This window comes from Caloenas nicobarica, chromosome 7, assembly GCF_036013445.1.
Source record: "Caloenas nicobarica isolate bCalNic1 chromosome 7, bCalNic1.hap1, whole genome shotgun sequence".
NCBI classification, from domain to species: Eukaryota; Metazoa; Chordata; class Aves; order Columbiformes; family Columbidae; genus Caloenas; species Caloenas nicobarica.
This window is the reverse complement of record NC_088251.1, coordinates 7,862,173-7,889,973: the sequence shown is the minus strand read 5'-3', so window position 1 is coordinate 7,889,973 and position 27,801 is coordinate 7,862,173. Positions and strand designations below refer to the sequence as shown.

Here is a 27,801-nt window from a genome sequence, read left to right as displayed (position 1 = left end):
CAGGTAAAATCTATGAATTCAAATTAATTAGAATAATTTATTGAATCAACTAGATTTATTTAAAAGTTTGAGTGACATGTTTCTGCAGTAAACTCTCCTTCTAAAGTGGGAAAAAATTGTGAGGATAGAATGAAGTGAGGTTTGGGTCCCAATATTATGTATAACAGAATTATAAATCAGAAGCAGGTAATGTAGATTACATAGTAATACTTGGTGGGGCCCTTAAATTCTAATGACTCAGCTTTTTTGAGTTTGTCTATAAATTTTTAGAGGTATGAAAAATACAAGCATCCACTCCCTTTGAATGTGAAACTGTATCACCGATCTGAGCTCCTGATCACCAGATCTGAGCATATGCTGTAGTATCATAGTTCTGAGCACCCATTAGCTATCACTGAATCCAGTTTTGGCCAGGACGACCTAGGATAACTTGGAAGATTTTTATGTGTGTGCTTCTTTTAACCATTTCTTCCAAAGACATGGTCAGGATTTCTGTTTGCTGAATTCTGTTGCTGACTGGTTAACTGACCAATTTGCACCTTAACAAAAGTCTTTAATTATGTGAGCAGAAGATAACTCAAATGCATTTTAATGTGAAGAATTCAACACTTTACTGGACTTCGTCCTGGCAAAATGAAAAGTACAAACTCCCTCACCTACATACTAACCTTCCTTCTTAATTTTCTGCTACATTTCTGGAACACAGAGATGGAGGATCTATTTGCTTCTACAATTTGCATCTAAAGAAATTAAGTTTTCAAGGCGAGCTAAGAAAACAAACAAACAAAACCAATGGGTTTTGTACCTAGCACTCTTAAAAATCACTTTAACTGAGTTCATCCTTGCATGTGGTAGATATAAGTCATCAGTCAGTGGAAAAGATTATACCAAAAAGGAGTCTCCCCTTTCTGTACATCCTTGGCTTAGGAGGTGCCAAGAGTTACTCAACATACTTAGAGGGTTTAACATTGAAATGCTGAGATGCAAGTTTCTCATTTGGATCTACATAGAATCATAGAATCATCTGCATTGGAAAAGACCTACAATACAGGAACACAGATTTCAATGAAAGCCTAATCAGAAATGTTAACATAATAGTATGACAACACCACAGTAAGAAATGAAAAGACATCATTATCAAAACACTAAAAACTAAAATTACTGCAATTAATATGATTTAATTATGAAGATTCAATTAATGATGATTGGACGTGGTGACAGTCTGGCCAAGAAACTATTCCCCCTGTTGAAAAGCATTTATGTCATCTTTTCAAATAACTCAGGTAATTCATCCACTAACAAAATTACAGATGAGAGAACTTGAAGAAGAACAAATTACAGATGACCGATCAATTAAATTTTAAAATAATTTTTCATCCTTCTCTCTTCTTTCTACCTTTTCCTCAAGTAACAGCTTAAACCTTGCAAACATACATGCTAGCTCATCCCAAAACACCTTGTTTATGTCTTGATGGTGTAATGGTAGACTTAACTATCAAACAAAAATTTGAAAATTTTGCTGAAGACTGTAAATTATTTAAGGCAGGGATCAGCTCCAGGAAGGATGGTTTTGCTGTCTGGTTTGATGCTAAGTCACTTGAATCCCAACTCAGCATCACACAGAAACAAACAGCCCATACAATGGCAAGAGCCTTGCTCCTGATCCTGAAAGGCTGCGTGTTTGTTCAGTGTTTACATCACACTTCCTGGTACTTTTTGGCTTTAAAAATAATTACCAATGGATGAAAATAACACCCTATTTGACACTTTGCATTTAAACAGGTGGAGTCGTGCAGCAACTGGTCTGACCTGGTTCGTGTTATCTCAGATGAAGCATGCCTGACAGAAGATCTCTTTTGGCACTAACCAACAAAGTCACAGATGCAGCTGGGAACCCAAGCGCTGGGAAGCAGCAGTGGGGTGAGCATCCCTCTGCCACATGTCCTCAGAGGGCAGACACATTGCTGTCCTGGTTCCTTCCAGGCTCCTCAGAGGACTTCTGCAAGGCTTGGTGCAATCAGCTGAGAGGTGGACCCAAAGAACTTGCTCGGAGCTTTGCCAAGGTAAAAATGGGATTCACTGGACCCAACATCTAAGGAACTTAAATAAGGTCTATCATTATAAGGTGTGGGGTATTTGGTGAGTGGCTGGAGAAGAGGGGATGGAGGCAGGACACGCTTGACCCTGCAGTGAGTTTCACAGGGATGAACCCTTTGCTCCTAACAGTGTATTATAGACTTCAGAGGACTGGGAGCGCTGGGAAGACTGGGAGTGGGGAGAGCAGGAAGGGAATGCAGGGCTCTGCCTGTGTAGGACTCATTGGAGGATCAGGGCCTGATATTAGAGTTTTCTAAGAATGATCTTCTTCCCTTTGAAGGTAAGTTACTAGTAGTACTAGTGAGACTACACTTAAAAGGCTTTCCCTACTTCACCTCGAAGTAAATGACTAGTCCATTTTCTCCAATGCTTACTTATCTGCTTGATCACTTAATCACCAGCTGATCAGGGCTGATAAGTATACATGACTGATAACAATGATCAAAATGAGTTTTCAAGCCTATCTATATGATTGAGAAACACTTTTTTTTTTTCCTGAATTTTCTTAAATATAATCACTGAATAGCAGTTCTATGAGTAACTTTTCTACTAAATGTTAGAAGAAACTTCACTCTGTAAAAACATGTTGTTGCAAATCCTTTAAGAATTTCATTTGTTTGCACTTAAGTTGCAGCTCTAGAGAGAGAGGAAAAAACAAAAAGCTCCTGTTTGTCAAGGTCAGGAAGACAGTCTTCAAGAGATGTTTAGAAGGTATCTTGCTTATGCCAAATCTCCAGGGCAAACAGAAAGAATCCCGAAGGCATTTTCTTGGAACTTTGCTTCTTTAAGGAAATGTTGTTTCTTTTGGATCCAACTTAGTAAACGACTAAAGTAATCCTGTGGCCACTATGACTTTTAATGGGTCAGGGAAACCCTTAGGCAAATCTCAGGTTCTATTTTTAATTATATTTGAATTTTGTTCTTATTTGTTTTAGATGTTTGTAGTATGGATCACTCCTTTTCTTCTTCTCGATGCAGCCAGAGGTGAGACACATATCTGATAAAGCCTATAAACAGTAACAATTACTGTGTGCAGCTTACATCAGAATATCTATGTTTTTGAAAAAGAATGTGCTTTGAAATAGATTTAACACAATTCTTTGTTAGGAACACTGAGTTACTTCATATCTTTCCCACATTTAACCTATTCACTTTTAATTCTGTAGACGTTTTTGCAGGTAGCAAACAGAACGGGAATTAGGTATTTTTATATAGCAACTGATTCTAAAAAACATTTCTGGTAGGTACAGCACTTGTAATGCCAGCCTAGGCACATACTCTTCACAGCACTATGCATAGAACAAGAAAATAGTCCTGGTCCAAAACACCTCTTTACCCATAGAAAAGAATAATTCAACAGGGACAGAAAGAGCAGAGAGAAACAAAAAGCCACAATCCAAATGATTGCTCGTATCAGAGGAAACATCCTTCTTAAAAATCACTGGAATGCTTGTGGAGTCTCTAGCTATAACTCCATAATTAAATCTTCTCTTTCTCTAGGTGTATTTCCAGTATATATCACTCTACCCCTGAGTTTCTTAGAGTAATAAATAGAGTAAGTCAGAGTCTCATGATGTATGAATCTGCCACCTATCCTGGGTAAAAAACCATTTCTCACTGTTTTCAGTATGTTTTTAATAGCAATAAAACTTATATGGGATTTTGCAATCATTGTGCTATAATAGTGGGTAAGGCTATTTAACAGCAACACCCATACGTCATATTGTCATCATTACTGTATTAAAGCCACAGCAGAAATTGGGAAACTCTAGTCCTTCAGTCACAGACCACACTTCCTGAGGCTGTGCTTCCCTCTAGACTTCCACTCAAATTCCACTTCATTGCTTCCACTAAAATCTCACAGTGATTAAAAAAATGGGAGATATTTAACGTACATTGTGGAGAAACCAGAGGTAGCTGTTTTAATGTTTTGTTTTTGTTTTACTCCTTCATGAATCATTGCACAACAAAGAACAATTTAGATAATCCCTGGAGTATTAGTGTTAATTTGAAGGACTGCTCTGCTCTGGGAGCAAAAGCTGGTTTGTTCTCTGGATCCATAAGGGATCAAGATTTTGTTGTCTTTTTCCGATGGCTAACAATGTTTGACAAAATAAGCCATGAGTTCACCAAACTGAGCTCTACCCTATGTTTGCAACAGGAACTGGTCTTGAAGTTCAAGTCCCTGCTACATGCACGAGGCACAGGAGCACAACTGAGCCCTTTAATGAAAAATGAACACAGTCTGAAACAGCCATTTTCTGCTTCCCTGGTATAAACACTATTCTGCCGGCTTCTTGTAAAGTGGTGGCAGCCTAACCTGCCACATTGCCAGAACACTGACATTTTTCTTTGCATACTCCAGGAAGGCAAGTTTGCTATGGAAGGCTCGGATGCTTTACAGATATGCCTCCTTGGTCTGGGATCCCAGGAAGACAACTGGCAGGCTTGCCCAGCTCTCCAGAAGATGTGAACACCAGTTTCTTCCTTTACACTAAAGATAACATCATTAACTATCAAGTAAGAAACTGCTTTGTTTTAAAAACTGATGGTATACTACACATTCAACAAATTATACAGACAGGTTTTTTTCTGCTTGCTCATAAGTCTCCCAGGAAAAGCCCCAGTTCTACATTACAGACTCCAAGAACAGTCCATCCTAACTTTCTTCCATCTCATTTATTTTTCCTCATTTCAGCTTTCTGATGAGCCGGGTATATTTACAACATAGTAATTGCAGCCTTCTAACACAAGTCATCTGAGATATTTCAGATATATTTTGTATATCAATAGCTCTCTAAAGTAAACGACTCAAATTCAGTTTCAGGTTTAGGTTTATGAAGCCAAAGGTAGGGAAGACAATACAAAAAGAAAGCTCAATTTTGGTTCCTGCGTGCCTCCAGATTAAAAACAAGTTTCAGGCCCATATACACGACTCAGGAATGTTGTTCATACATGTGATTACTAGGTCCTCTGAACTACAGACAATTGGCCTTAGAGGTTCTGCTTATGTGGTGGCCAACACTGAGCCTTAAGAGCAAGTAGATAGTTAAGAGTGAAGATCAGGAAAGCAAGTATCTGTTTTCACCAGAAAAAGAAAGAAAAATAGGATGAAAAATTAAAGGAAAGCTTACAAGGGAAAACTGGAGACTAAAGAAAAAAATGAAGGAAAAAACAAAACCATACGTGGAAAAAGAAGGGAGAAAAAAAAAAGGAGAATGAAATAGGGATTAATTTAGAAAAAAAAAAGAAAAAAAAGAAACACACAACCAGATATTAAACAGTTTTTTTGAAGAATAAGACTTAGGGAAATTGCAACTAAAAAGCTAAAAAAAAAGACTTGGTAAGATATAGCATAGAAAAAGCCTGGAGGTTTCTCTTACAGAGATCTGAATCCTGTTGTCCCTCATAAAAATACATCAGGTATAGAAGCATAGAGCCAGCAGACTCTGGAGCTGTATGGAAGAAAAGAAGTAAAAAGGTGCAGCTATCTACAACAACTGCAAACTATTTGCAGCAAGAGGAAGCTCTGGACTGTGACAGAGGAACAAATGGAAGTAGCTAAAGGGAGCCTGCAGGATTGTATAGGATGGATCAAATGGGAACACGCTGCAGATGCCTGCAGAGAGGCAGCCCTTTCCTCTGAGGAGCAGCAAGTACTGGGGAAAGCTCCCAGCAGGATGCTGGAGGTGTTGGAGGTGTCTGGGCTGGGCTCATCCATAGCACAAAGCAGTTTTGTGGAGCTATGGACTTGTCTGGTGAAAGAAATGATCATCAGAAAGTGTTAACTAGATTCATTTTTCTTGTTCCTTGGACAAGAAAAATGAAGCCAATTAATATGGGGGGAGGGTACAATTTGTTGCTGTTGTTGGCTTACATGACATGAAAAAAGTTTCTTTTATACATATATATATATATATAAATGGCAGTCACAAACAGTGGAGATGTGTAATGATTTCTCCTCAAAAACAAGTCCAACATCTCTAGCTGAGAGGGCCTGTAAGGTTTTAAATTTGATCAGTTTTTCACTGAAGGTGAGACATGTGCTAACTAGTGCATGACATCTCCTTTTAAGCTTATGAAACCACAACAAAAAATAAGAGCCAGTTTTTAAAACAACCCAGTATTCAGATTTTTTCAAAAGAAAATAATGCCTCAAAATGCCTACAGCCTCTGCTGTTGTAAGCTTGGTGGGCTTTCTCATGCTGTCTGGAATATCTTTAGGATAAAATATAAACAAGCTTAATGATGAAGGTCTTATCTTCAAAGAAAAAAGAAAGAAAATTAGGCATAGATTCCAAGTCAACCATATAATACCTTGCAGAAGCTTCTATCTTTCTATCTCTATGATTGTTTGAAAAAATCTTGTATTTACATGGCATGTTGTATCAGTAGATCTTAAAGCATTGTGCAAAGGATACAAATATCACTAGTTCGATTAACTAGAGAAAGTGAATAATTTTTTGAAGCAACTGATTGATATCCTCCAGCAAGACAGTTTAAGAGTGAGGAACAAGACCCTTCTCTTCAGAGTCCAGAACTGTGCCTTAACCACTGGGGCACTCTGCCCTGAATCCAAACGTACGTGGGCAGGAGCAGTCACAGTGTTGTTGTGTTGTTTGTTGGTTGTTTTGGGTTGGTTTTTTTGTTTCGTTTGTTTGTGTTTGTTTTGTTGTTTTGTTTTTTTTTTTTAATACAGAAAATTTCTGCTACAAATCCTTCGGCTATCAAAGCCACAAATTTCCGACCACACAGGAAAACTCGCTTCATTATACACGGCCATCTTGCTGGACCGGACCTCCCCTGGATAGCAAACATGTGCAGGGTATGATACAGCTACTGTCATTTTACTTGTGTTTGAAAGAGCAAATACCAACATCCCCCCATTAACTGCCCCAAAATTCCCACATAAAATTTACACCTCTGTTCTCTTGCTAATTCAGGGAATATAGCACACTTCAGCCTTCTGTTAAATGCCCTTTTGCTACATTCACCTCCACAGAGAAAGCTATAATGAATTGATTTTTCAATTCCTTGCCAATAATAAAGGGGGGGGTAAAAAGTCACTTTTCTCACCTCAGCAAAAGGTCAAAATAAACACTTCAATTTGAGTGAAGCATTTGATCTAATAAAAACAAAATGCTTTGTTCAGCAGATCGTTTTCATTTTATTTAGGCACATTTCAAAAACATAATTGTTTCAAAATGAAAAAAATCAGAATGTTCCATTGCCAGAAGTCTGTAAATAGAAAATTTTAGTCAAAATATATGAACTTTGGGGCTGAAAAATTCAAGCACATGAACACGAATTTGTGAATCCTTTCGGATGACCCAAGCATATAAATTTTGACACTATAATAATAAGGTTGGACGATAAAAAAGGCGTCATACTGTGGTCTTTTTCTAACTGTCGTACTGTCATTAAAATAAGTTGACACCCTAAAGCTGACCAAAGCATCTGGAACGGAAAACAGAACCGAAGCAGGCTACTGTGTGTGTCTTGCTACAGCATTCAAATCACTGCCTCCACTCTGCCTCCTTGTGTTCATTCTTCAGTATTAGCAGGAATCAAGACACTAAAGATGTGTCTTGACCAGTCACATTAAAAAAGTGAGTCCTCAGCTACAGCAAAACAAAACTTTGTTTGCATATACCCCGCCACAATTGTTATTAAGGCCTGTTTCCTTCTGGTTTTGTGTTTTCCACCAGCTGATGCTTCTCACTGAAGATGTGAACTGCATTTTGGCTGACTGGACAGGTGGCTCCAGTGGCTTGTACACCACAGCCGTTAACAACGTCCGCATTGTGGGGGCTGAGCTGGTCTATCTGGTGAACTTTCTTGAGGTAAAAATACCTGTGGAACATGAACATCAGCACATAGTTTGTATGGTAAAGGCTGCGTTCAGTGTGGCACCTTTAGGTTTGATGCAAGAGAGTCAGAAAGTACAGAGGTACTCAATGACACAGATGAAAATGTCATAAAGTCTCTAATCCTGCACAAATGGAAATACTGACTTTAGTGTCAGACCACAGATACGCATGTCCCTAAAGGCTTACAGGCCACAGTTTCTGAAAGTTTTGCTCATGATGGGCTTTTTACTGGCTAAGACATCAGATTAGAGACTGTCCAGAAAAATTGGCAGAGTGAAGAGTAGTAATCAAGGGCAAATATGGTTAAAACATTCCTCTGTGGGTCATGCATGCTGCGTCCTGCAAGAACTGAATCACAGCACAGGGAAGTGACTCTCCTGCAGCCACCAACATCAGCGCTCCTGGCATGGTCCTCCCCACCCTGCAGGACCTGCCTGGTGGAGCATCTCCACAGCAGGACAGCCGCTTGATTCACACAGAGGGTTTGCTGCAGGCAAAGGCACTGAAATCTCCACCATAGACCGTTATGCTGACCGGATAGATGGATTCAGGGGTGAGGCACCTTTTGGATAAGGAATCAACGCAAATGTAGAAGAGCTATGTGCAGAAATTCCCTTTTCCTTCTTTTCTGTCATAAGGGACAATTCCTGACAGAGGTTACTTCCTTCCACAGGTGTGACACAAGAGGGGATGGGATGAGTTGGGACCTGGTCCTCTTTTGGTACAGATCCCGCCACCCGCAGCAGTAACTTCCCACCTGAGGCACTCCCCTCCATCTCTTGCCACCACGTCCTGTCAGCATGGGGCTAAGATGTAGTGCCACAGGCTTGTATCCCCCACTTAACACTTGTTTTTTTTTCCTATCCATACATCTACACAGAAAGATTATGGCTACTCTCCTGCCAACATCCATTTCATCGGCCATAGCCTTGGAGCACACGCCGCAGGGGAGGCAGGGAGAAGGAAACCCGGCATTGGAAGGATAACAGGTACCGAGGTTATTTCAACCGATGAGACTTTGTATTTTTGTGCAACTTAACTGAAGAATCACTGCTGTCTTATAAACACACAGTACAGACTGCAGTGGGCTGCTTGGTCATAATTAACAGTATACGGATGTCATGACAGCACACAAACAAAGCCACGTCTCGTCACATGCCACGCGATTTACATGTCAATGTTCACAGCCCTGAGAAAGGCTCAGCTGCAACAGATCAGAAAAGCTTAACTGTCCCAACTGTGGTTAAATAGAGACCATTTTTCACAGGTCACAAGTCCCAGGGAGCACTTGGTTATGATTTTTAATGATATAAAAGAACAGGAACAAAATATTGTATTAGATGTGGAATAACAGACTTGTAAAACATTAGCAACTCATCGTCTTATTCGGTTTTAAAAGCCCACTCTAACATGACTTTTCAGCTGTTCAGAAGATTGAAAATCTGAAATGAAATTTTAAAAACCCTAGATCTAGTATGTCAGGAAGAGACAGTAAATGGCCATGGACACCCTGAGAAGGCAGAAAGCTTTTAGTTGCATAGCTACACAGTGAGACACAGCGTCATGACACACTCAGACATCACTTTTTTTAAAGGCTATTTTCTGCTTTCCTTCCCCCTCCAGTCAGTTCTTTTCTCTGCACAGACATTGCTTTGACTAAGCTGTGTACACAGTAAGAAGTCATAGAAGCCATTCAGGGAAACTGGGGTCAGAACTGTCTTGCTTTAGCCCCAAAGAGAGCTCACTGACACTGCAGCAAAGGGGTAACATTTTTAAGCAAACACTTTTGGAAATAAAAATAGATCTTTAGCCAAATAAAAATTCTCAGACAGATCTACAGAGTAACATATCATTCACTAACATGCAGAAAAACCCCCAAACCTCTTATAACATTTTTCTTCAAAAGCAAGCCAAGGACCCACCACCCTTTTACTGCACTGCAATGCCTCTAGCCATCTTGCTGTAAAACCCTGCTTGTTTTGCTGGTTGTCATGGATCACAAAATGGATTTTTATACATGGAGTAAAGGTAGAAATGCGATGACATACAATGTACACATACTGTATGTAATGACATACAGTATTATTTATTCAATGAGACATATCTCCATTTATTTAGGTTTGGATCCAGCTGGGCCCCTTTTCCAGTATACTCCCACAATGGTTAGGCTGGATCCTTCAGATGCAAAATTTGTTGATATAATTCATACTCATGCTGGTCATCTGTTCTTTGACTTTGGTAAGTTTTCACACAAAGGCTAACACCAACATAGGGGATGGCTACAGCATGTCAGAGAGTAATCAGCCTCAATTCATTTTACATTTCAGCTCCAGGGATTCTTCAGACCTCTGGCCACCTGGATTTTTACCCAAATGGAGGGAAGAAGATGCCAGGATGCAAGCAGCTTCGTGTACCTCCTGCAACTCGGGATATCAATGACCTTATGAGAGGTAAATGTATTTTAAAGAAGTAATACCTCATTATAAGCTACAGTTAGAAATACAGGCCAGGCTAAGGTAAAAACCCTTTTGAATGTATATATTATCTATATAGCTCAGATTTGGAACAGAAGAATGCTCAAAAATGGAAGATTTAAAGATGCCTGTGAAATACCCTCCAGTTCTTTTATATACTAACTGAGGCAAAGTCCAGATGGAAACTTCAGTTAAAGCATGCAGACTTGTTGATCACCACCTGTTATAACAACCTGCCACTGTGCCGACAGACTGACCTCAGTGGGAATTCCACACATGAAGGACCAGTAAAATTTCATTCAAGGATAATCCAAAAATTAGTATATTAAAATCTAAGCTTCCCTTGTCCCTTGGAAGACATCGGTTCCAATATTACTGGGGTTAGACATACTCATCCATGCCATTAACAGCTTTAGTGTCTTCAAAGGGAACAGCACAAGGTTAAAAATGTAGAAGATGATAAAATGGCTGCTGCGCTGACAGTTCATGTTCTTCAAAGAAAGTGGGGCAGTTAATCAGAATTACCCTGGGATCCAGTACAGTAGATCCCCAAAATCCTGTCTTCTGTGCCTAACCTACAAAAATAAGAATATCTGCTATTCACAGCTGAATGTTTTGAAATCCCTACTACTAGTTAAGTAATTGGCTTTCAAAGATGCTCTGTCTTAGAACTGGTTGGAGAACTTAGCAACAAAGAGGACTGAAAGTTGGCTGTGCACAAAGTCACTTGGAACCAAAACACTTTCCAATCAGGCTCCATAAAAATGTATTTGTTTTTAGAAAAAAAACAAATCCACAGACATTTCACGTGGCTGTTTGCCATGTTTTGTGGTGAAGAAGCTCAGCTCTATTGAACATGAGCTGATGGAGTCGGTTGTTCAGACAGCTCCCAAAAATTGAGGCCTCAACTCCTGCCTTTTGTTTAAACCTTCCTTTGTGCCTATCTCTTCTGTTTGATTATATTTACGTTTATGTAATGCTTTTATTTATGAAGTGCTTTAGAAATGCTACTTAGTAACTTCTTTCTTCAGCTTTTGATGCAGTAGGGAGAAGAGCATTATGTTCCCATTATATAGATGTTAAGTGAATTTGGCACTAGCACAAAGCAAGCCAACAGTAAAAGCTGAGATTTTTGACGTTGAAAGCACAGACCCTTCTAAATTATATTTGAAGAAGGAATTATAAAGAAAAGATACGCAGGAAGCCTTAATGGTGCAGATTATTTTCAAGAAAAGCAGACAAATACTTTTCAGAGGTATTTTGCTATACTTTTTCCTTTTTTATTTTTTTTAATAAAGAACAATGTGTGCCAGCTGGTCAATAACAAATAGTCTGTCTTTAAGATGCATAAATACAGACAGTAGGTGAAACTCTAATTTCACTATAAACTCTACCAGCTTCTAATCACTTCAGTGCCTCCAAGACTTCCCCTGTGATTAGGTGAGCCCTGACACATGCTGAAGCAGAGCAAAGCCTACTTTTATAAAACCTACCTTTGGTATATTGTGCTTTGATAATGGAGAGACTTCAGAGCCAATGAAGACAGTACTTGTTACTAGGGACCTGTAAATATAACCAAAATATCACTTTCTTCTATCCTGCACTGACTGCTTATGAACTTTACTCTGATGGGAAAATGTACTCGTTTCAAATATTTCTGACAAAAATCAAGGACACACTGCCAAACATCTTGCTTTTCAGAGCATTTCACAGAATCACCACTGTCAAATGACCACAGATTTTCTAGAGCTTAAAAACACTGAAAGCCACTGAAGTTAAAATAATTACTACAATTATCTTTAATTCTAGAAACGTGTGGAAACTGTGGTTTTACAAAATACTATATTGTGATAATGGTAAGCAAATGAAATCTAATTCATAGTAACTACTATATGCTTTCCAAACACTGTAGCTATTAATTATTTCAGTATTTGAAATATCAAAGGCAAATTCTCCTAAATCCTCCTTGGTTCTCATGCTAAAATAAAAGCAGTTAAGCACACACAGCAGGACAGGAGGCCGAACAAGGTCCACCTTGGTGCAAGTCCACATCTGTGAACTTCAGCATGAGCACAGGGCACGCAGAAGAACTTTGCTCTTCTCCATCCAAAAAATATATGTAGCTGTAAGTACATGTTTCACTACAAAAAAATCAAATAATTCACACTTTAATTTTTTATTTTAATCTGAGACTTCACTGGATGTATAAATGCTTTTGAGGAAAAAGGACCCACGAGTGTTTTGACATGGTCTTTATGTTAATATGTAGCTTTAATCTTTTTTACTTGGGCTTTTTCCCAGAATATCGGTCTATTGCATGTGGACATAAAAGAAGTCTCCGCTATTATGCTGAGAGTATTATCACTCCCAATGGATTTGTTGGGTATCAGTGCAAAACATATCGAGCTTTTGTATTGGTAAGTTTTGGGTACATATTTATCTGAGGGATTATAGCCCTGCCTTTCTCTTAATTTCTGGGACAACTTCTATATGCTAGATCCAGGATACAGGGAGTCTATGCAGACCAACTGACTACCCTCATCCAGATCACACTCAAAAAATAGGCAAAACATAAAAGCAGCAAACTCCAAAAAAAAGAAAATAAGGCAGTAAATATAAACACCAAAAAGGGTTATGAAGGGAGAGATGAAGAGCTGAGTAAGAGTGTAATGAAAGGCACTGGCTGGGTTCACCTTTTGCATAGGTCAGCAGTATGGGACACTCAGTCTGCTTGAAGGAGTTCCATCTAAACGTGGTGGAACCCATCATTGTGGAGTCTCCTTCTCTGGAGACATTCAAAACCTGCCTGGACGTCTTCCTGTGTAACCTCATCTAGGTGTTCCTGCTCCGGCAGGGGGATTGGACTAGATGATCTTTTGAGGGCCCTTCCAATCCCTGACATTCTGTGATTCTGTGAAGAGGCCAGCCTCTGGATTTCAGAAATCATAAAACATCATTATAAACAATAAACACTTGTAAGATGCAGGGGAGATATTTCTACAGCACGGAATTTCTCACACAACCCTTGGGTGACACAAAAAAGAGGTGCCATCCTGGCCTGGTGTTTCATGCCTGGCATGACTGGGCTTTTAGTGGACTAATTCTGGTGAAGCAACTGAGGACTGGTCAAGAAGGAAGACAAGTCTGAATTTATTTCCACCTACTCCCCAAACAAACAATTACAATACTGCAGCTAAGTTGTTAATGTTTGCAGCAATGTTGCCATGTAACTTGGAAGTTTGTAATTCAGGACTTGAAAACCTAAAGCTTGTGCAATTTAGTGATGCAAGGGAAAGTTTTTTTCAATGTCATAATAAACAAGCAATGATGATCATTTAGCTTTTTATTCGCCTGACACCCAAATAGCCCAATCCACAAATACTAGTGAATACTACAGAACCTCCCAAATACCAACATTAGTCTAAATATAGCAACACTATTTTTTCCAACTGCAACTAAATCACTTTCAATGAAAATATGCATGCTTTTTTCTTTTTTTTTTTTTTAGTGGATGTCAAAGTCTTGATCTGAACGTTTGCTCTGTGTAGATAGATCAATTTCATTAAGGTTCTGCATGGGAATAAATGCTGAAAAACAGGCAGAACACATCCCAAAGTGAGACCTCCCAGAAGCTTCAGTATTCCTAAGCTTAGATATATTTACTATATAAGTCTGATATCCAGCCAGACCTCCTTGCAAATATAATTACCCAGCCTATAATAATTAGCAGACAACTTTTCAATAGACCTATGAAAAATGGATATATTACCTGTATTTTATGGATCAGGCAGTAAGGCAAAACATGCATTAAGGTATTTGCTTATGGTCTCTGCAAAAGCTTGAGATATGAGGCCAAATTTCCAACCTGTTTATCTGATTTTCAGCCAGAAGAAATAAGATGACTGACCATCTCAGGTCCTTTTTTCACCACACTGATAAGCACTGAAGATATGATCTGAACTCAGAAGCAAGTACCCTTTCAAAAAAAAAAAAAAACCTAGGAAAAAGATTAAAACCCCCTAATTTCTTAAAATTCAAGAAGCAAGATTAAAACAGATAACGTCTTGTAACACACACTTATTTTTCCCCAGGGCAAATGCTTCCCATGTCCGAAGGAAGGATGCCCACTGATGGGTCATTATGCTGATACGTTTTCGAATAAAACTGAAAAAGAAGAGCAAAAGGTTTATTTGAACACAGGGGCCTGCCCTCCATATGCTCGTAAGTGCTTCTTTTGGGTGGTGAATTCTGAACTGGCAATGAATTATGTGTGAATAAATATCTTTCACTTCTACAGAGAGCAGCTGAAGCTAATAAGTGGCACTCAGTATAAAATGTAGAGTTTCAGGTGTGTTAGGGATATGCAGTATCAGCGTTATCTGGGAAAAGCTGAGATAATCATAGAAACAGATCAACTGATGCTGACCTCTGACCTAGAGACCCTGCTGTATTTTTTTAAATTAGATGATAGCTCAAAAAATTTTATAAAGCTGAAGGTGGAAGGCATGTTGTGCTGAAAGTGCAAAATTCCAAATAAAAAGCTTATATTGTGAATGATGAAAAATTATAAAGCTAGATTATTTCAGTGTATTTTGGAAAATTTCATCAAGTTAAAATGGCAGGTAGTAATAAGAAGTGTAGTTTTAATTGTGATTAGTGTAGAAGCAGCCATGAAACTAGGAAATAAGAAAATTCATATATAAATTTAATCCATTACATGTGATGAACTGCCAGGGCAATAAAGAGAGAGACTCTTGGAGGTCATTATTCAGTAGGCATTGAAGTATGAAAGCAAAATCAACAACAAACAAACAAGCAAACAAACTTATTTCACATTCTAGAAGAGCAAAAATCTAAAAAATTAATTATAGACAAACTTGTCCTTTCTTAAATCTGAATGAATACTTTCATTTCAACATCTACAAACTGCTGACTTAGACCACTTGTCAAGGAAATTAATGCTACTAGAATCACACAGAACTAGCATTTGCCTTAATAAAGAGTGACATTTTGTTTGCTTATAAGCACATTTGTGCAATCTTTTCTTCTCTCTAAAAGACATTGAAACATATGAGAAGTTTAACCATTAGGTAAAGAAATCTCCTTACAACCATAATCTATTTCTTTTTATTTTCAAAGGCTGGAGAAAAGAGATACATGTCAGAGTATCTGCAACAGAAACCATGAAGGGAAATATCGATGTAGCCTTGACTGGAACTAATGGGATCAGGAAAGAATATACAGTTGACAAGTAAGTTTAACACATCTGTTGAAGAAATGGTCTTATCATTGTTATCATGTTGAATTTATACACAACTATTTGTACATGTCTCATCTTGTTCTATGTGATCTGTGATTTACACTGGTAATAAAAGTAGCTCTTAAGTGGTTGAGGTCACCCATGCTACAAATTGTGGTCAAAATCTGCTTGCTGGTCTCTCCTGCTCTGTATTTTCTTTCCTAAGGATGATGGTTAACATAGTAAAGTGGGCAACAGCAAAGAGCTCTGTGGCTACTGCTGTGCTCAAACATCATTTGGTGATCTTCTCTGAGAAGACCGAGAGCTGTGTGATGTATGGTCATTTAATCATTCCCTCCTCGAGACAATATGTAAGACAGTTACAGCTTGTTTATGAACTGTGCTGGAGTGTGGGATTCCTGTCCTCTCAGCCTGGCTTTTTCGAGTAAATGTGAATTCAGATCTCATAAACTGAACCTTGTCAAGATCACAGTTTAAATACTGCAAAACCACCCTCTGCTGCGTTCGAACATAGCCCTGTTATAGGTTTTTACCTGGGTTACCTTTGGTTGCAAATACACTACTGTAGCGATACACCTACAGGTAATTTCTACATTAATGTCATCCTGTAATGTGCATTCCGTCATAATGAACTCTGATACCACAGAAGGCAGGAATGTAAACTATAATTTTCAATTTTCTTCATGGTTGAAAGCAAGCAGAAACACTAACAGAACTTTTTGACTTGGACTTTATTTGAAGACAGATCTCATTTAGCAAAAAAAAAAAAAAAAAAAAAGACCAGGATAAACCCATGGTAATACTAACAAATGCTGGGCTAACTAAACTAGTGTTATCATCCTGAAAGGCATGGAAATTTAAGCAACTAAGTCATTTGTATATTTCTATATATCTCTCTGAGTAGTTATCTTCTCCTTAGGTCCCAATAAACCCAAAAACATTGGGTTGATGGGCTGAAAGAATGCAGCAGGATCCAGAATTACCTCCCTGTATAAGCAAGAATTATGTTTTCTCAGCTTTCTCAAGTAAGGCTAATACAGACGCTCTGTGGCTTTCACTGACTTGCCTCACTGGCAACTGCACCACAGACTTCAATGAAAGGAAATTTAAAAAAAAAAAAAAAAAAAAAAAAAAAGAAAAGAAAAGAGAGAGATATTTAGTCCTCAGAACTTGCTCAGGTATTCAGGATGAATCACGCTGAGACAGATGAGGTTAGCCTCAACGCTACCACAGCTTCATGGAAAGCAAAAAAACGCAATACTGATTTGGAGGAAGAAATCAAGCCAAATGTCAATGAGACGATCCTTCCCAATGCTTAAAAAAATGTTAAATGAAAAGTGCGTATGTATACTTGTTACTTGTTGCATGGGTTTTTTTGGGTTTTTTGGTTTGTTTCTTTTTTAAAAAAAAATCTTCCCATTACAATCTTTGTCCAAAAAAAAAAAAAATTATATATTTTATGTTTAAAAAAACCCAAAAAACCTAAGGTCCAAGGACTTTTATATAAGATTTTGCCACATGGCTTGAATAATTACTCAGTAGAGAAGACAGAACTTGGTGTTTCTGGACTGCAGACATGATCCCCTGAGCTGAAAGCCTCAGATCTACATGAGTGTCTGCATCAACAGCCCTCTGCATTCCCCAAGGAACATATTCTCCAGCAACATGTTCTAAGTTAAAATTTGCCTAACCTCCAAAAAAAAAGTAATAAAATTATAACTATAGTTTTCAAAGCTTCAACTCTCATAGCATTCCATCACCTCATCTCTCTTTCTGCCTAAACTGTAGCATTTTCTTCCTCATTTGTAGAAAACACAGAGTATCACTTCTGTGTTTTTCTTTTGACAGGGGAACTTTCAAACCAGGCAACACATACTTGAACTATATCGATACAGAAATTTCTGGGAACATTTCAAAAGTCGAGTTTCTCTGGAAAAAGCATGTAGGTCACAGAGGCTACATGGGAGCTGAAAAAGTCGCAATAATATCTGGGGAAAATGGAAATGTGTGAGTATGCAATCTAATGGCATGCTATTCTGCAGGTCGGGGAAAAAAAAAAAAGAAAAAAATTCTTTGCATAGTATCATGCCCCTTAAAGCAAGTGGGTTTAAGTATTAAAAACAAGAGCCTAATCCAAATTTCACGGCAGTACCTGGGTGTTTGGCTGGCTCCAGTCACTCCCACCAGCTCAGCACTGCAGCCAGACTTCCTCAAAGAACAGAGATAACAAATCTGAATTTCTAGGGGGGTGTAGCCCTGCACTTGCAAGAAAGGTACAAGTTTTTCTTCTAAATTGCAGCACATCAGAAACAACTCTGCATGGTGCAACAGTGCCCTTGCCTTGGCATGGTGCTTTAGGCTGACTCCAACCTGACCCCATGAACTGAGCACCCATGGGCATGTGCAGTACATTAGTTACACCCTTCTGGAGCACAGCCTTCGCTTTAGTTTTAATCAAAATAAATCCAGCTGATGTGCGCCCACACCACTCTGTCATGTAAACCAAACTGTACTAAGCAGGGAAAACGGAGTGAGAAATTCCCTTCAAAAAGCTCACTCCTGATCCAAATTGAAACGTTAATGGAGTCTGAGCATAAAGGCAAATGTCTTAACCTTTAATAATTAGTCACTAACTAGTAATTCTTTAAAAAAATTATTTGATAACACATACTTTATGTTCTCAGTCTACTAGAACTCATGCTTTGACCTAACATGAAATAAAAATAGGATTTATATTGATTATCTTGGGCTGCTGCTCAGAAAATGCTCCATTGCACTAAAGAATATTTCCTTAAACTCTTCCTCCCTCACCAGGTCTGTGTTCTGTGGCCATGGGACTGTGCGGCCAAGCATGTGGCAAACCCTGGAGCTTTGCTGAGGCTTGGAGGGGAACATTGTGCTTCTCCACTGCAGCAACCCTCAGCATCTGCAAGAGCACACTTCTTCCACCAGCAACAGGAAAAATTTGCCCAGCCCTCTACAAAAGCTCTGTTTCCCAATTGGTCTTATCAGCTTTTATTCATATGGATAAGTTAACACTTCTGTGAATTCCAGTTATAATGACAGCTAGCAAGTATTTTACTAGTAGCACACTCATGCAGTGAGATTATATTTCAAAGGGAAAAACACTAAAACAGAAAAAAAAGTTCCAGCCAATTCTCCTTTGGAACATAATTACCTTAGAAGGAGCATCCAAAAAGAAACAACAACAATGGCAAAGAAGAAAAAAAAAAAGAAAAGAAAAGAAAAAGGGTAGGATATAAAAAAAGGGGGACAGACAGCCAAATTCTTTAATAGTGCCTGCTTACTTGTTCACAAAAAAGACGCTTTCATGCTTTCAGGAGCATCTGATTCTGTCAGGAGTCCAAGGAATAATTTTAAAAATAAAAATAATATGAATTCGAATGGCATTGCCTGACATGTTCTTCTTTGTTGAAGAACCCAGTCAAACGGCATTTTAGCAGCGCATCCAAAGACTGCTGAGGAGCTGGGACTGCGTACTGAGTTGTACAGTACACCTTGAGAAACTCCACCATCAAAGTTCACCATGTGTCAAACAGTACAGGTCACGCGCAGCAAAATATTTGATTATTGCCTTTTTCCTGGGGAAGAACTGGTTGATGTGCTCTCTTCAGCTCTGCTGAACACTGGTGATCTGGGATTGTCTCTATACCTGAAACAGGCATCATCCTTATCAAAACTACGTTGCACTACTGCGGATGTTCAATTTTCTGGCAGCCTTCAAAGTAACTATTTTCTCTTTCCCAGTGAAGCGGAGTTTTCCATCTCTACCTTGCCTTTCTGAAGCCGCTGAAGTCAAGCCTGAGCTGCATTGTTTGCATTACTATATAGCATTGCTCTCCCCAAATTTGGCAGCTTTTTGATTATACTGGTTAATAAAAACAGACTACTAAAAGTTATCAGCATCAGCAAAAATAAGATAAGACTGGTTTTGTTTCAATACAAGCTACACAAAAAAATCCTTTCAGTTTTAATTGCCCACTGTGCACTAAGATATACAGCTAATTTTTAAATCTAATGTGAAGTTTATCATTTGACCTCAGAAACCCTGTGTGTGAATCATGTTGAGTAATTCTGTTCTGTCCCATCCTAACAACTTGCTATTCCAGACTACTTCCAGTGAGGTCTACCACAAGGTTCTAATGAGATGCATTACACAAGGCTAAATGCGATTGATGAACAGGTGTGTTTCAAATTATGCAGCAATAGTTTTGAGATGTCAGAATCCAGTCACATCCTATGAAGTTTTCCAGAGGAGCTTGCTTGGGAGGTTGGCAGCAAAGTTGACAAATCAGCTCTCCTAACTCCTCAGACTCACCACTTCAGTACCCTCAGCAACTCCACCCATGTGAAATAGGATCCAGAAACCATCCCGAGCAGGGAACTCATCCTCCTCTACCCCTTAAGGAAACTCTTTCGGCAAGACCCCCTTTTTGAGTGAGTAGGGACTCCTCTCTTCTGTGCTACCCTGGGGAAGTACAAACAACCCCCCAGGTACTTCTACACACTTAGGAAATACCTGTATCTCATAACTATACCATCTTTAATATCCTCCATAAATCAGGCATGGCTCTCTGCCTCAGAGTTGCACAAATAAAGGAGACTCAGGGAGGGGGAAAAGAAGAGTTATTTTCCCTTTCTTACAATCAGGAACCGAGACAAAAGTATTGTAAATATTTTTCCTCGGGGTCAGGAAAAAGCGTTCAGCAGAGCCAGGCCCTGGGTTGGATCATCGGATTTGATGACATGAGACAGCAGTGTGAGCGGTGCAATCCAGGCCGTCGCTTCTCACAAGACAGATGCAATGTCCTGTTGAACTCAAAACTTCTTTAAAGCCCATCTCCTCCTGCCTCCATACTTGGTGTGCCACTTCTGGAATTCTAAACATTAATTTGATTTTTTATGAATAATAAACCATATTCTTACTTTCAAAAAAATACAAGCTTTCATTTTGTTTAATTTTAAGCTATTGATTTCAACAGCATTCTGACAAAACATAGCAGCTCATATGGGTTGATGACTTCTGCTACAAAAGTGGTCCAGCTCATTAGATCACTTAAAAATATGTGGTTTTGCACCCAGTCAGTTCAGCTAAAAATAAAAGATTGCATTAATTTCTTCTCCTTGTGTTGTCCTGTTTTGCATTTTTGCCATCTACTGTTTCTTGAGTTAATTTTCATTCTTTGGTATAGTAAACATCAGCCCTGCAGTTCTTTGCTAATACATCTGTAGACAGAGTGAGACATTTATTTTTATGAGCTCAAGGTGAAAAAAACAACAACAACCAAACAAAAAAACCCACAACAAAACAAAACAAAACCCACCACACCACATTGACAGCAGCTTTCTGTTGCTGGTGGAAAATAATCTTCCTCCTATTTCCTTCTGTGTTTAAAAATGAAAATCAATACTTGTATGAAACTTTTTGGATACTATCCCTTTGTATTAATGGTGCCTGTCCAAAAAATGTGAGGGTTTGATATTTCACAAGACAATCTGCCTTTGACAAAAACTGGAACAGGTAATTCTTTCATATCTTCACAACAAAGTAAGCCAGGTTTTTAGAACAGCTTAAATTGCATCTTTAAAAAGCCAAGTGAGGTGCACCATTTTATATGTTTGGCTGTCATGTTGAAAAGTATGTTTTTCTAAAGTCAATTATACTTCATTTGTGTAGAGTATGTAAGAATATATTATGATTTGCATTCAGTCTTTTACATTATTTAAATATTCTGCAACACTATGAGTGGTTCAAAATTATAATACAAATTTCATTTAATACTCTTTAAGCTTTTGTTCGTGGCAAAAATTATGCCAAAGGTAAATTACTCACAAAGCCATTATGAAGCATTCAGCCTCGGTCCCTTTTCTTTCTCATGACACTCTTTTGGCAATGGGGCAAGGTAATACAAACAAACCTCTTAAATCTTTTCTAGAACAAGTGAACAGCAATAATAGTAATCCAAATTACTACATCTCTTCTCCACTTACAACATCTGTATTTACTTTATATGTAAGGTCAGAAAAATAGCTTTAGGAGAAAACATATTGTGAGCATAAAGTGATATATGCAGGTATGCTAATGAGTAAGCAAGGAACATTTTTGTCAGAGTTCTCCATTAACAAGAATAAAAGAACAAAAAGAGCATTGCACAGCAGACTCTCGTCTTATCAAAAAAGCACAGCCTATCAAAATGTTCCTCATAACTATTTGTGAGCCCAGGACCAAAAGCATGAGAATAATTAAAATTAATTAAATAGCACTAACAGGCAGAGACCTCAACAGTTTACACAGTCATCTCTCTTCCCACTTTTGATCCTATCTATATTGTTTCTGTGACTTCTCAGATTTTTTTCCATGCTACTCTGATACCCTAGAATATATTGATAAAATCCTTGTAAATGAACCACAGATTTTCAGGAATAAGCCTACCAAGTCCTTTTGATCTTTCATCTTTGTTAGGTATGAAGCTTGACAAGGCCCCTATACAGAAAAGCTCCTCATTATCTTCATTCTGCCTTTAAGATTGTCTTTTTGATTATATCATTTTATACCCCAGACACCTGCCAGCATCTTTCCTTGGAGAAACTCCAAGGGAAATTATAATTTCCTCAAGGCAAAATACATCAGGCTTTTTTATCTTCTCTAGAAAATCTGTATTTCCTATGTTCCCACATGATTTTTTTCACCCATTTTTGTTTCTCTCTTCAGGCTTCTGTTTCTCCAAGAAACACTAATTCTTTTCTACATAGTTGTATTTAGATAAGTTTTTCTGACTTTTCCCCTTACATTTATTTTGGGTCAGAGTCTTTATCTTTGGCATACCAGAAGTGAGTGAATTATTATAGTGGCTCAATGCCTGAGAACATGCATCCTAAAGCTTCTTCTGGTAGATACGAGATCTAGTTTTATTTTTTTTCAGTCCACAGTTGTGTCATACCAGTTACCAACCCACCTGTAAGATCATATCACCTGCAAGCAAGTCTGTTTTCCCAGTCAGCACTCTTGCAGGGGCACCACCTCACTTCCTTCTCCTGCATTTCCTCCTGGGTATTTTTATAGTGAAATTATTTACCTACAGTCCCATCTAGTTCCCTTAGTGAAAATAACTGATTTTTCATACAGCAGACTCCAGTTCTCAAATGTGTGACTGTTACACAGAAGGTAAAATAAAATCTTTGGAAAGTGATTTTGCTGAGACCTTAATGCAGTCAAGGTATTCTGTGTAACCCCTGGATCTAACATTTATGTTTAGCATGCTCCTGGGACAGAAGCAAAAATGAAAATCTTTGTGCATTCCCAACATTTATTTGAGTTATTCTTTAAAAATCAAAGGTGAATTACCACTGGGAGAGTAAACAATTGCTCATTGAGCTTTCAGCAAAACTGTCTACAGGTCCTCTCCACAAAACTTGTGGCTGTCTTATTCTTCTTTTGCGGTAACACAGTATTAGCGACTTCATAATTTCAAGTAGTCTCCAAGCTGCTTTAAGTTATTCTGTTTCCAATAACTAGGAAGCAGAAGACAATATCATGCCAAAATCTATTTTTATGGCATATTTCCAAGATAAAACAGAGCTAAGGATCTGATCTTTAACTATCAGGGATCTAAAAACTTCCGGAAAGAACATGCATCATCGCCAGCCTTGGCACAAACAGCGCCCGCCTACATCGCTGTGCTGCAGCAAAACAGAGCTCTCCTCCCAGCTCCCGCAGGGCTGGATCTGGATGTGCAAGTGCCTTGCAACACCGGAAACATAAGCAGTATGTGAACATACAGGCTGCCACCAGTGACAGTCTCCTTTTTACTCCACTTTTTTTTTTTTTTGCTTACTTTGATCGATTTAATCAGCAGACAGCATGTATCATGGAAGGTCATAAATATTTATCACTTCCAAAATATTCCTTCTATTGCTGTTGTGCAATCCTGGAAATGATATTTGGGTTTGCCTCTATTCAGTATAAGATTTTTTTGCTTACCAGAATAAACACATTGGAGTTAGACAATAGAACTATCAAGAAAGTCTTTTATTCATGGCTCTGCCACTCTGACACTAAAGGTAAGATCCTCCAAGAACATGAGTGGTCTTTGTCTGCATGTTAATGATTCTCGGGGGGATAGAATACACAAAGCTACTTCCATATGACCTCCATCCAAGCTAAGAAATTCATTAACTATCTTCAATCTAAAATTGAAATGAGAAAAATGTTGCTTTTACAATTTTATTCACTCATCTTTCTATGAAAGCCTTGGTAATTTATGTATTGCTGTACTTGAAACTCAGTTGCTGAGATTTGTTTGGAGAACATGATTCTCAGTGAGTGTTTTGATCCTCTTTTTCCTACCTATGTGAAGGCCACTACTATCAGAACGCATTTATGTCCTTGATAATTCTCAAGTTGCCATTTGTAAAACTACCTACCTGTCTTCACTTGTATGTTGTCAGAATCAACGGCAAAAGCCAACCTTTTCTTACTGTCCGTAAAAACCAACCGTTCCTCTCAGGACATGAAATCAGACCCAGAACAACTGACCATTCCTAAAAGAGCTAAACCTCAAAAACTCTATGCTGTAGGCTAGAAATTCATTTACTGTTAATTCCAGCTTGTCGTACTGGCCTACATTAATCCGCACTGCTGTGTATTCTCTTTGAAATACACCGATAGCGAAACTCTGTGTTTAAAATGTGTATGGTCACCGTGTATCAATCAGGTTGCCACTTATCAACATATAGAGCAGATCAAAAAGCAAACTGCAGAAGTCAGTAATCTTATATTCTTGCCAAATGCAGCTTTCAGCTATTTGTGTACATTTGTCCCCAAAGGTATTCTTGCAAGCGGGTACTTCTGTTTCAATTTGTAACTGCACCGTTTGGTGCGGGTGGGCATGGTGGCACTGTTTTAACATTCACAAAGAATTAACTCTGTGGAAAGTACAGCAAAATATTGGCGCATATCCAGTAATCCTGGTCCCACTAAAAACAAACAAACAAAACAAAACACCAAACCCAAAACATTTCAAAGGGGTCTGATTTTCACACAAAGATGTTCAGCAATTTCTGAAGATGTTTCATTATTAATAGAGGCACCAGCTGCTTTCCATTTAACTTACATGCCAATATTTTGACAAATATGGCACATGACATTCCTTATGTCTTTTCCATGGGTCCTCCAACATCATTCCTCCCCAGAATTATTTACTGAGCTACATTCATTCTGAGGAAATACAGGTCCCATAACTGCTGCTACATTTCTGTCTTCCAGTCGGTGAACATAGACTAGACTGTAGAAAGTTTCTTATTAGCTAGATCTGTTCTGTCTTATCTGAAGTTACACACATGTCTTGAGGGTAGGCAGTAATTAAATATAAGATCCAACCACTGAGTAGCCACTGCTCCCTCCAGATTCCTCCGAGATTTCTTTCTAATGATTATCATCACACATGGCACGGGCGTGCACTCTACGAACAAGAACCAGACCCAGATCCAAACACTCATGTAGGTGCCACATGCCACAACGAGAGATGGACACTCTTGACTTGCTTCTTGCAATGGCTAGCTGGATGAGTGTGTTATGTTCAGCTCAGCATACAGAAAAAACTTTTTTTTGGTGTTATTTCTGAAATTATGTCTTCTCTCAGGCAATGTATATATCTCAAGACCACAAATTGTCTTCATATATGAATGGTAGATTCAACCCCAGTTACTTCCTGCCCTTAGGCACTTGAATCACTCCATGTACAAGGATTACAGTCACTCTCATACAGCTGCCTGAACAGGTGATTATGACAGCACCCATCCTGTAGATAGCAGTGCAGTGACTTGAGGTCTTGCCCAGAAGCTGAAAGACCTGGGTTGTGACATAGTTGTGACCCACCACCTTCAGAACACAGAAAATAGCCTGGGATTTACGCAATGGACTAGTCACAAAGCCATTACAGAGAATAGGATGAATGACGTGATTATCAGCATCCTATTCTTCTCCTCCTGACACAATTTTGAATGAAAGTGCCAGGGGTTTCTCTCCTCTAAGTGGATCACAATATTGTCAGTAGGCACCAGTCATATTCAGTGTGCCAACTGATGATAGAGCTTGGTACAGAGACAACGCATCTGTGAACCCCACATGGCTGAAGAGGACGAAGATTAGTCAAAATGGTAGTGGGTAGACAGAGCTTGAATAGCTTCACTAGAAAAAAAGATAATAAATGCTCAGGTACTTATATTCTCCCTAAGTTGTAACACAATTTTTTGTTACTCCCCCCATTTTAAAAGATGCCGGCCTGCTCTCTGTAAAAAATGCGAACAGCCTCGATTATATGAAAATGTACTAGAGTTTGCTTCACAGGGAACGCACCTCAGATAACAAACAGATAGCTGGTGACTTCCAGCAGGTGGCACAGAGCAGTGAAATTAAGCTACTGTTCTCAACTTCCCTGCGGAGGAGGCTCAGCCCATTGCCTTTAACAGGACCTTATGACAACCTGCTAACTCAGCTAAGAGTTTCATGCTGACTGTTATGAATGTTACACACGATAACCCCTCTGAGGGCTAAAATGGCCTCATTTTGGTGTTCTTCAAACCCATAACAAAACTTTAAGAGGTGAAAATTTTGATGAATTAGTTATGACAAGAGACAAGAAAAGGCAACATTTGTTATATCCAGCAATAAGGGTATCATTCTTACAAAGGTTCTCACTCACCCACATGAAGCCTATAATTAGACACCATGTGGGCAGGTCCGCACCCACCATCGTGGGACTGATTCCAAGAGAAAAGAGCCGGTAGCAACCAGGATTTGACAGAGAGCTGATCTGAACGGAGCTCACAAAGCAGCAGCCCCATCTGCATTCAGAGTGGTAAGTGGCTGAAAACTTGGTTGAGATTTTGGGCAAGTGTCCTTACTAACTGCTGGTTGGGGCTGGAGGACTGTAGGGACTCCTGATTAAAACAAGATAGGCTTGGTCTGAGTCAACAGGCAAAAAGCAAACAGCAGGTCTCGGAGTGACCCTGATGGGACTCTGGCAGCAGCTACAAGGCTTGAAACTTTTCAGTTCCAGGAAATCCCATTAGGAGATGAGAATTTCTGGGTCGTGATAATGTAATGCAGCTAGGAAAACAGGGTGGATTCAGTGAGGTTAAAGTAATTTAAGACTGAACACATCCCTATGTTTACAAAGGAAGTACATCATGACAGCATGTGCACATGGAATCTGGATTTTTTTTTTTTTTTTTTTTAAAAAAAGGAGAAAACGCATGAGAACACAAATAACAACTGAAATGTAAAAGGAGGATAAATTAGGCTACGAAATTAAGCATTAATAGCAGTACGGCAAATTTAAAGGGAGAATGGCTGTTGGGAAGAATTACAGAGCTGTTATAGGGAAGAATGTGCCAAACGAAATGTGTTTTGGTAGACTACAATATACAGAGAAACTTGAACTAGTCATCAGCAAGGGTTATTCTGCACTTCAGAAATGGCAAAAGGAAAACAGTGTTGGTCTTAGAGTTGACTACATTTAACAGTAGACTAATCTTGAAGAGGAACAGTGAAGGTCCTCCTGGAAGGACAGACAAGTGGTCAGACAGAGGCTGCAGGTCAGCTGAAGGCTTTCTAGTTAGCCCAGAATTGGCACAGCCACCTCCCAAAACTGAATCACATTTGTTGGCTTTTTATGATGCTTGTAGTCAGATTAAATGATAATTGTCCCCATAAACATAAATGTAAACTTATGAGTACCCGTGTAGGGTCAAGGTGAGAACCGTATTACTTAGGAAGCCAGAGCAGACACTGCACAAAGTCCTGAAGTGGGAAGCCAAAGACTTGATACTTACAAGGTTTTCTTCACAATTTTTTCAATTTTTCACCATCTCTAAGCAACTGACCTAAATACCTTAAAAGCCCAAATCTTACTGCATCCTCTAATGACAAACAAATATATGCACAACCCTGCATACTTACTAACATTTATTGGAGTGCTTCCCACATTAAACACCTAAAGAAAAGAATTTGCATCACTATCCTGAGTCATTACTTCAGGTTAATGCCCTTGTTCACTGCCTCTCATTCAGTTTAAGA

The 27,801-nt window shown here is 38.8% G+C and overlaps 1 protein-coding gene across 1 annotated transcript; it reads left to right on the top strand.

Moving 5' to 3' along the window:
* Positions 1 to 1,899: 1,899 nt before the first annotated feature.
* LOC135990831 (pancreatic lipase-related protein 2-like) lies at positions 1,900 to 19,280 on the top strand. Its single transcript, XM_065638926.1, has 13 exons — positions 1,900 to 2,063; positions 3,033 to 3,081; positions 4,463 to 4,617; positions 6,797 to 6,922; positions 7,806 to 7,940; positions 8,848 to 8,956; positions 10,086 to 10,205; positions 10,295 to 10,417; positions 12,743 to 12,858; positions 14,533 to 14,662; positions 15,581 to 15,692; positions 17,550 to 17,706; positions 18,516 to 19,280. Exons 2-13 carry the CDS (start codon positions 3,033 to 3,035, stop codon positions 18,735 to 18,737), a joined length of 1,554 nt encoding a protein of 517 aa, XP_065494998.1. The 5' UTR covers positions 1,900 to 2,063; the 3' UTR covers positions 18,738 to 19,280.
* The last annotated feature ends 8,521 nt before the right edge of the window (positions 19,281 to 27,801 follow it).

What these genes read in the sequence shown, in the direction of transcription:
- LOC135990831 (XM_065638926.1), top strand. Translation starts at nt 3,033, where the DNA reads ATGTTTGTAGTATGGATCACTCCTTTTCTTCTTCTCGATGCAGCCAGA. An exon ending in ATCTGGTGAACTTTCTTGAG is followed by an intron (nt 7,941 to 8,847) that starts GTAAAAATACCT and finishes ACATCTACACAG; the next exon opens with AAAGATTATGGCTACTCTCC. An exon ending in GGCCTGCCCTCCATATGCTC is followed by an intron (nt 14,663 to 15,580) that starts GTAAGTGCTTCT and finishes TTATTTTCAAAG; the next exon opens with GCTGGAGAAAAGAGATACAT.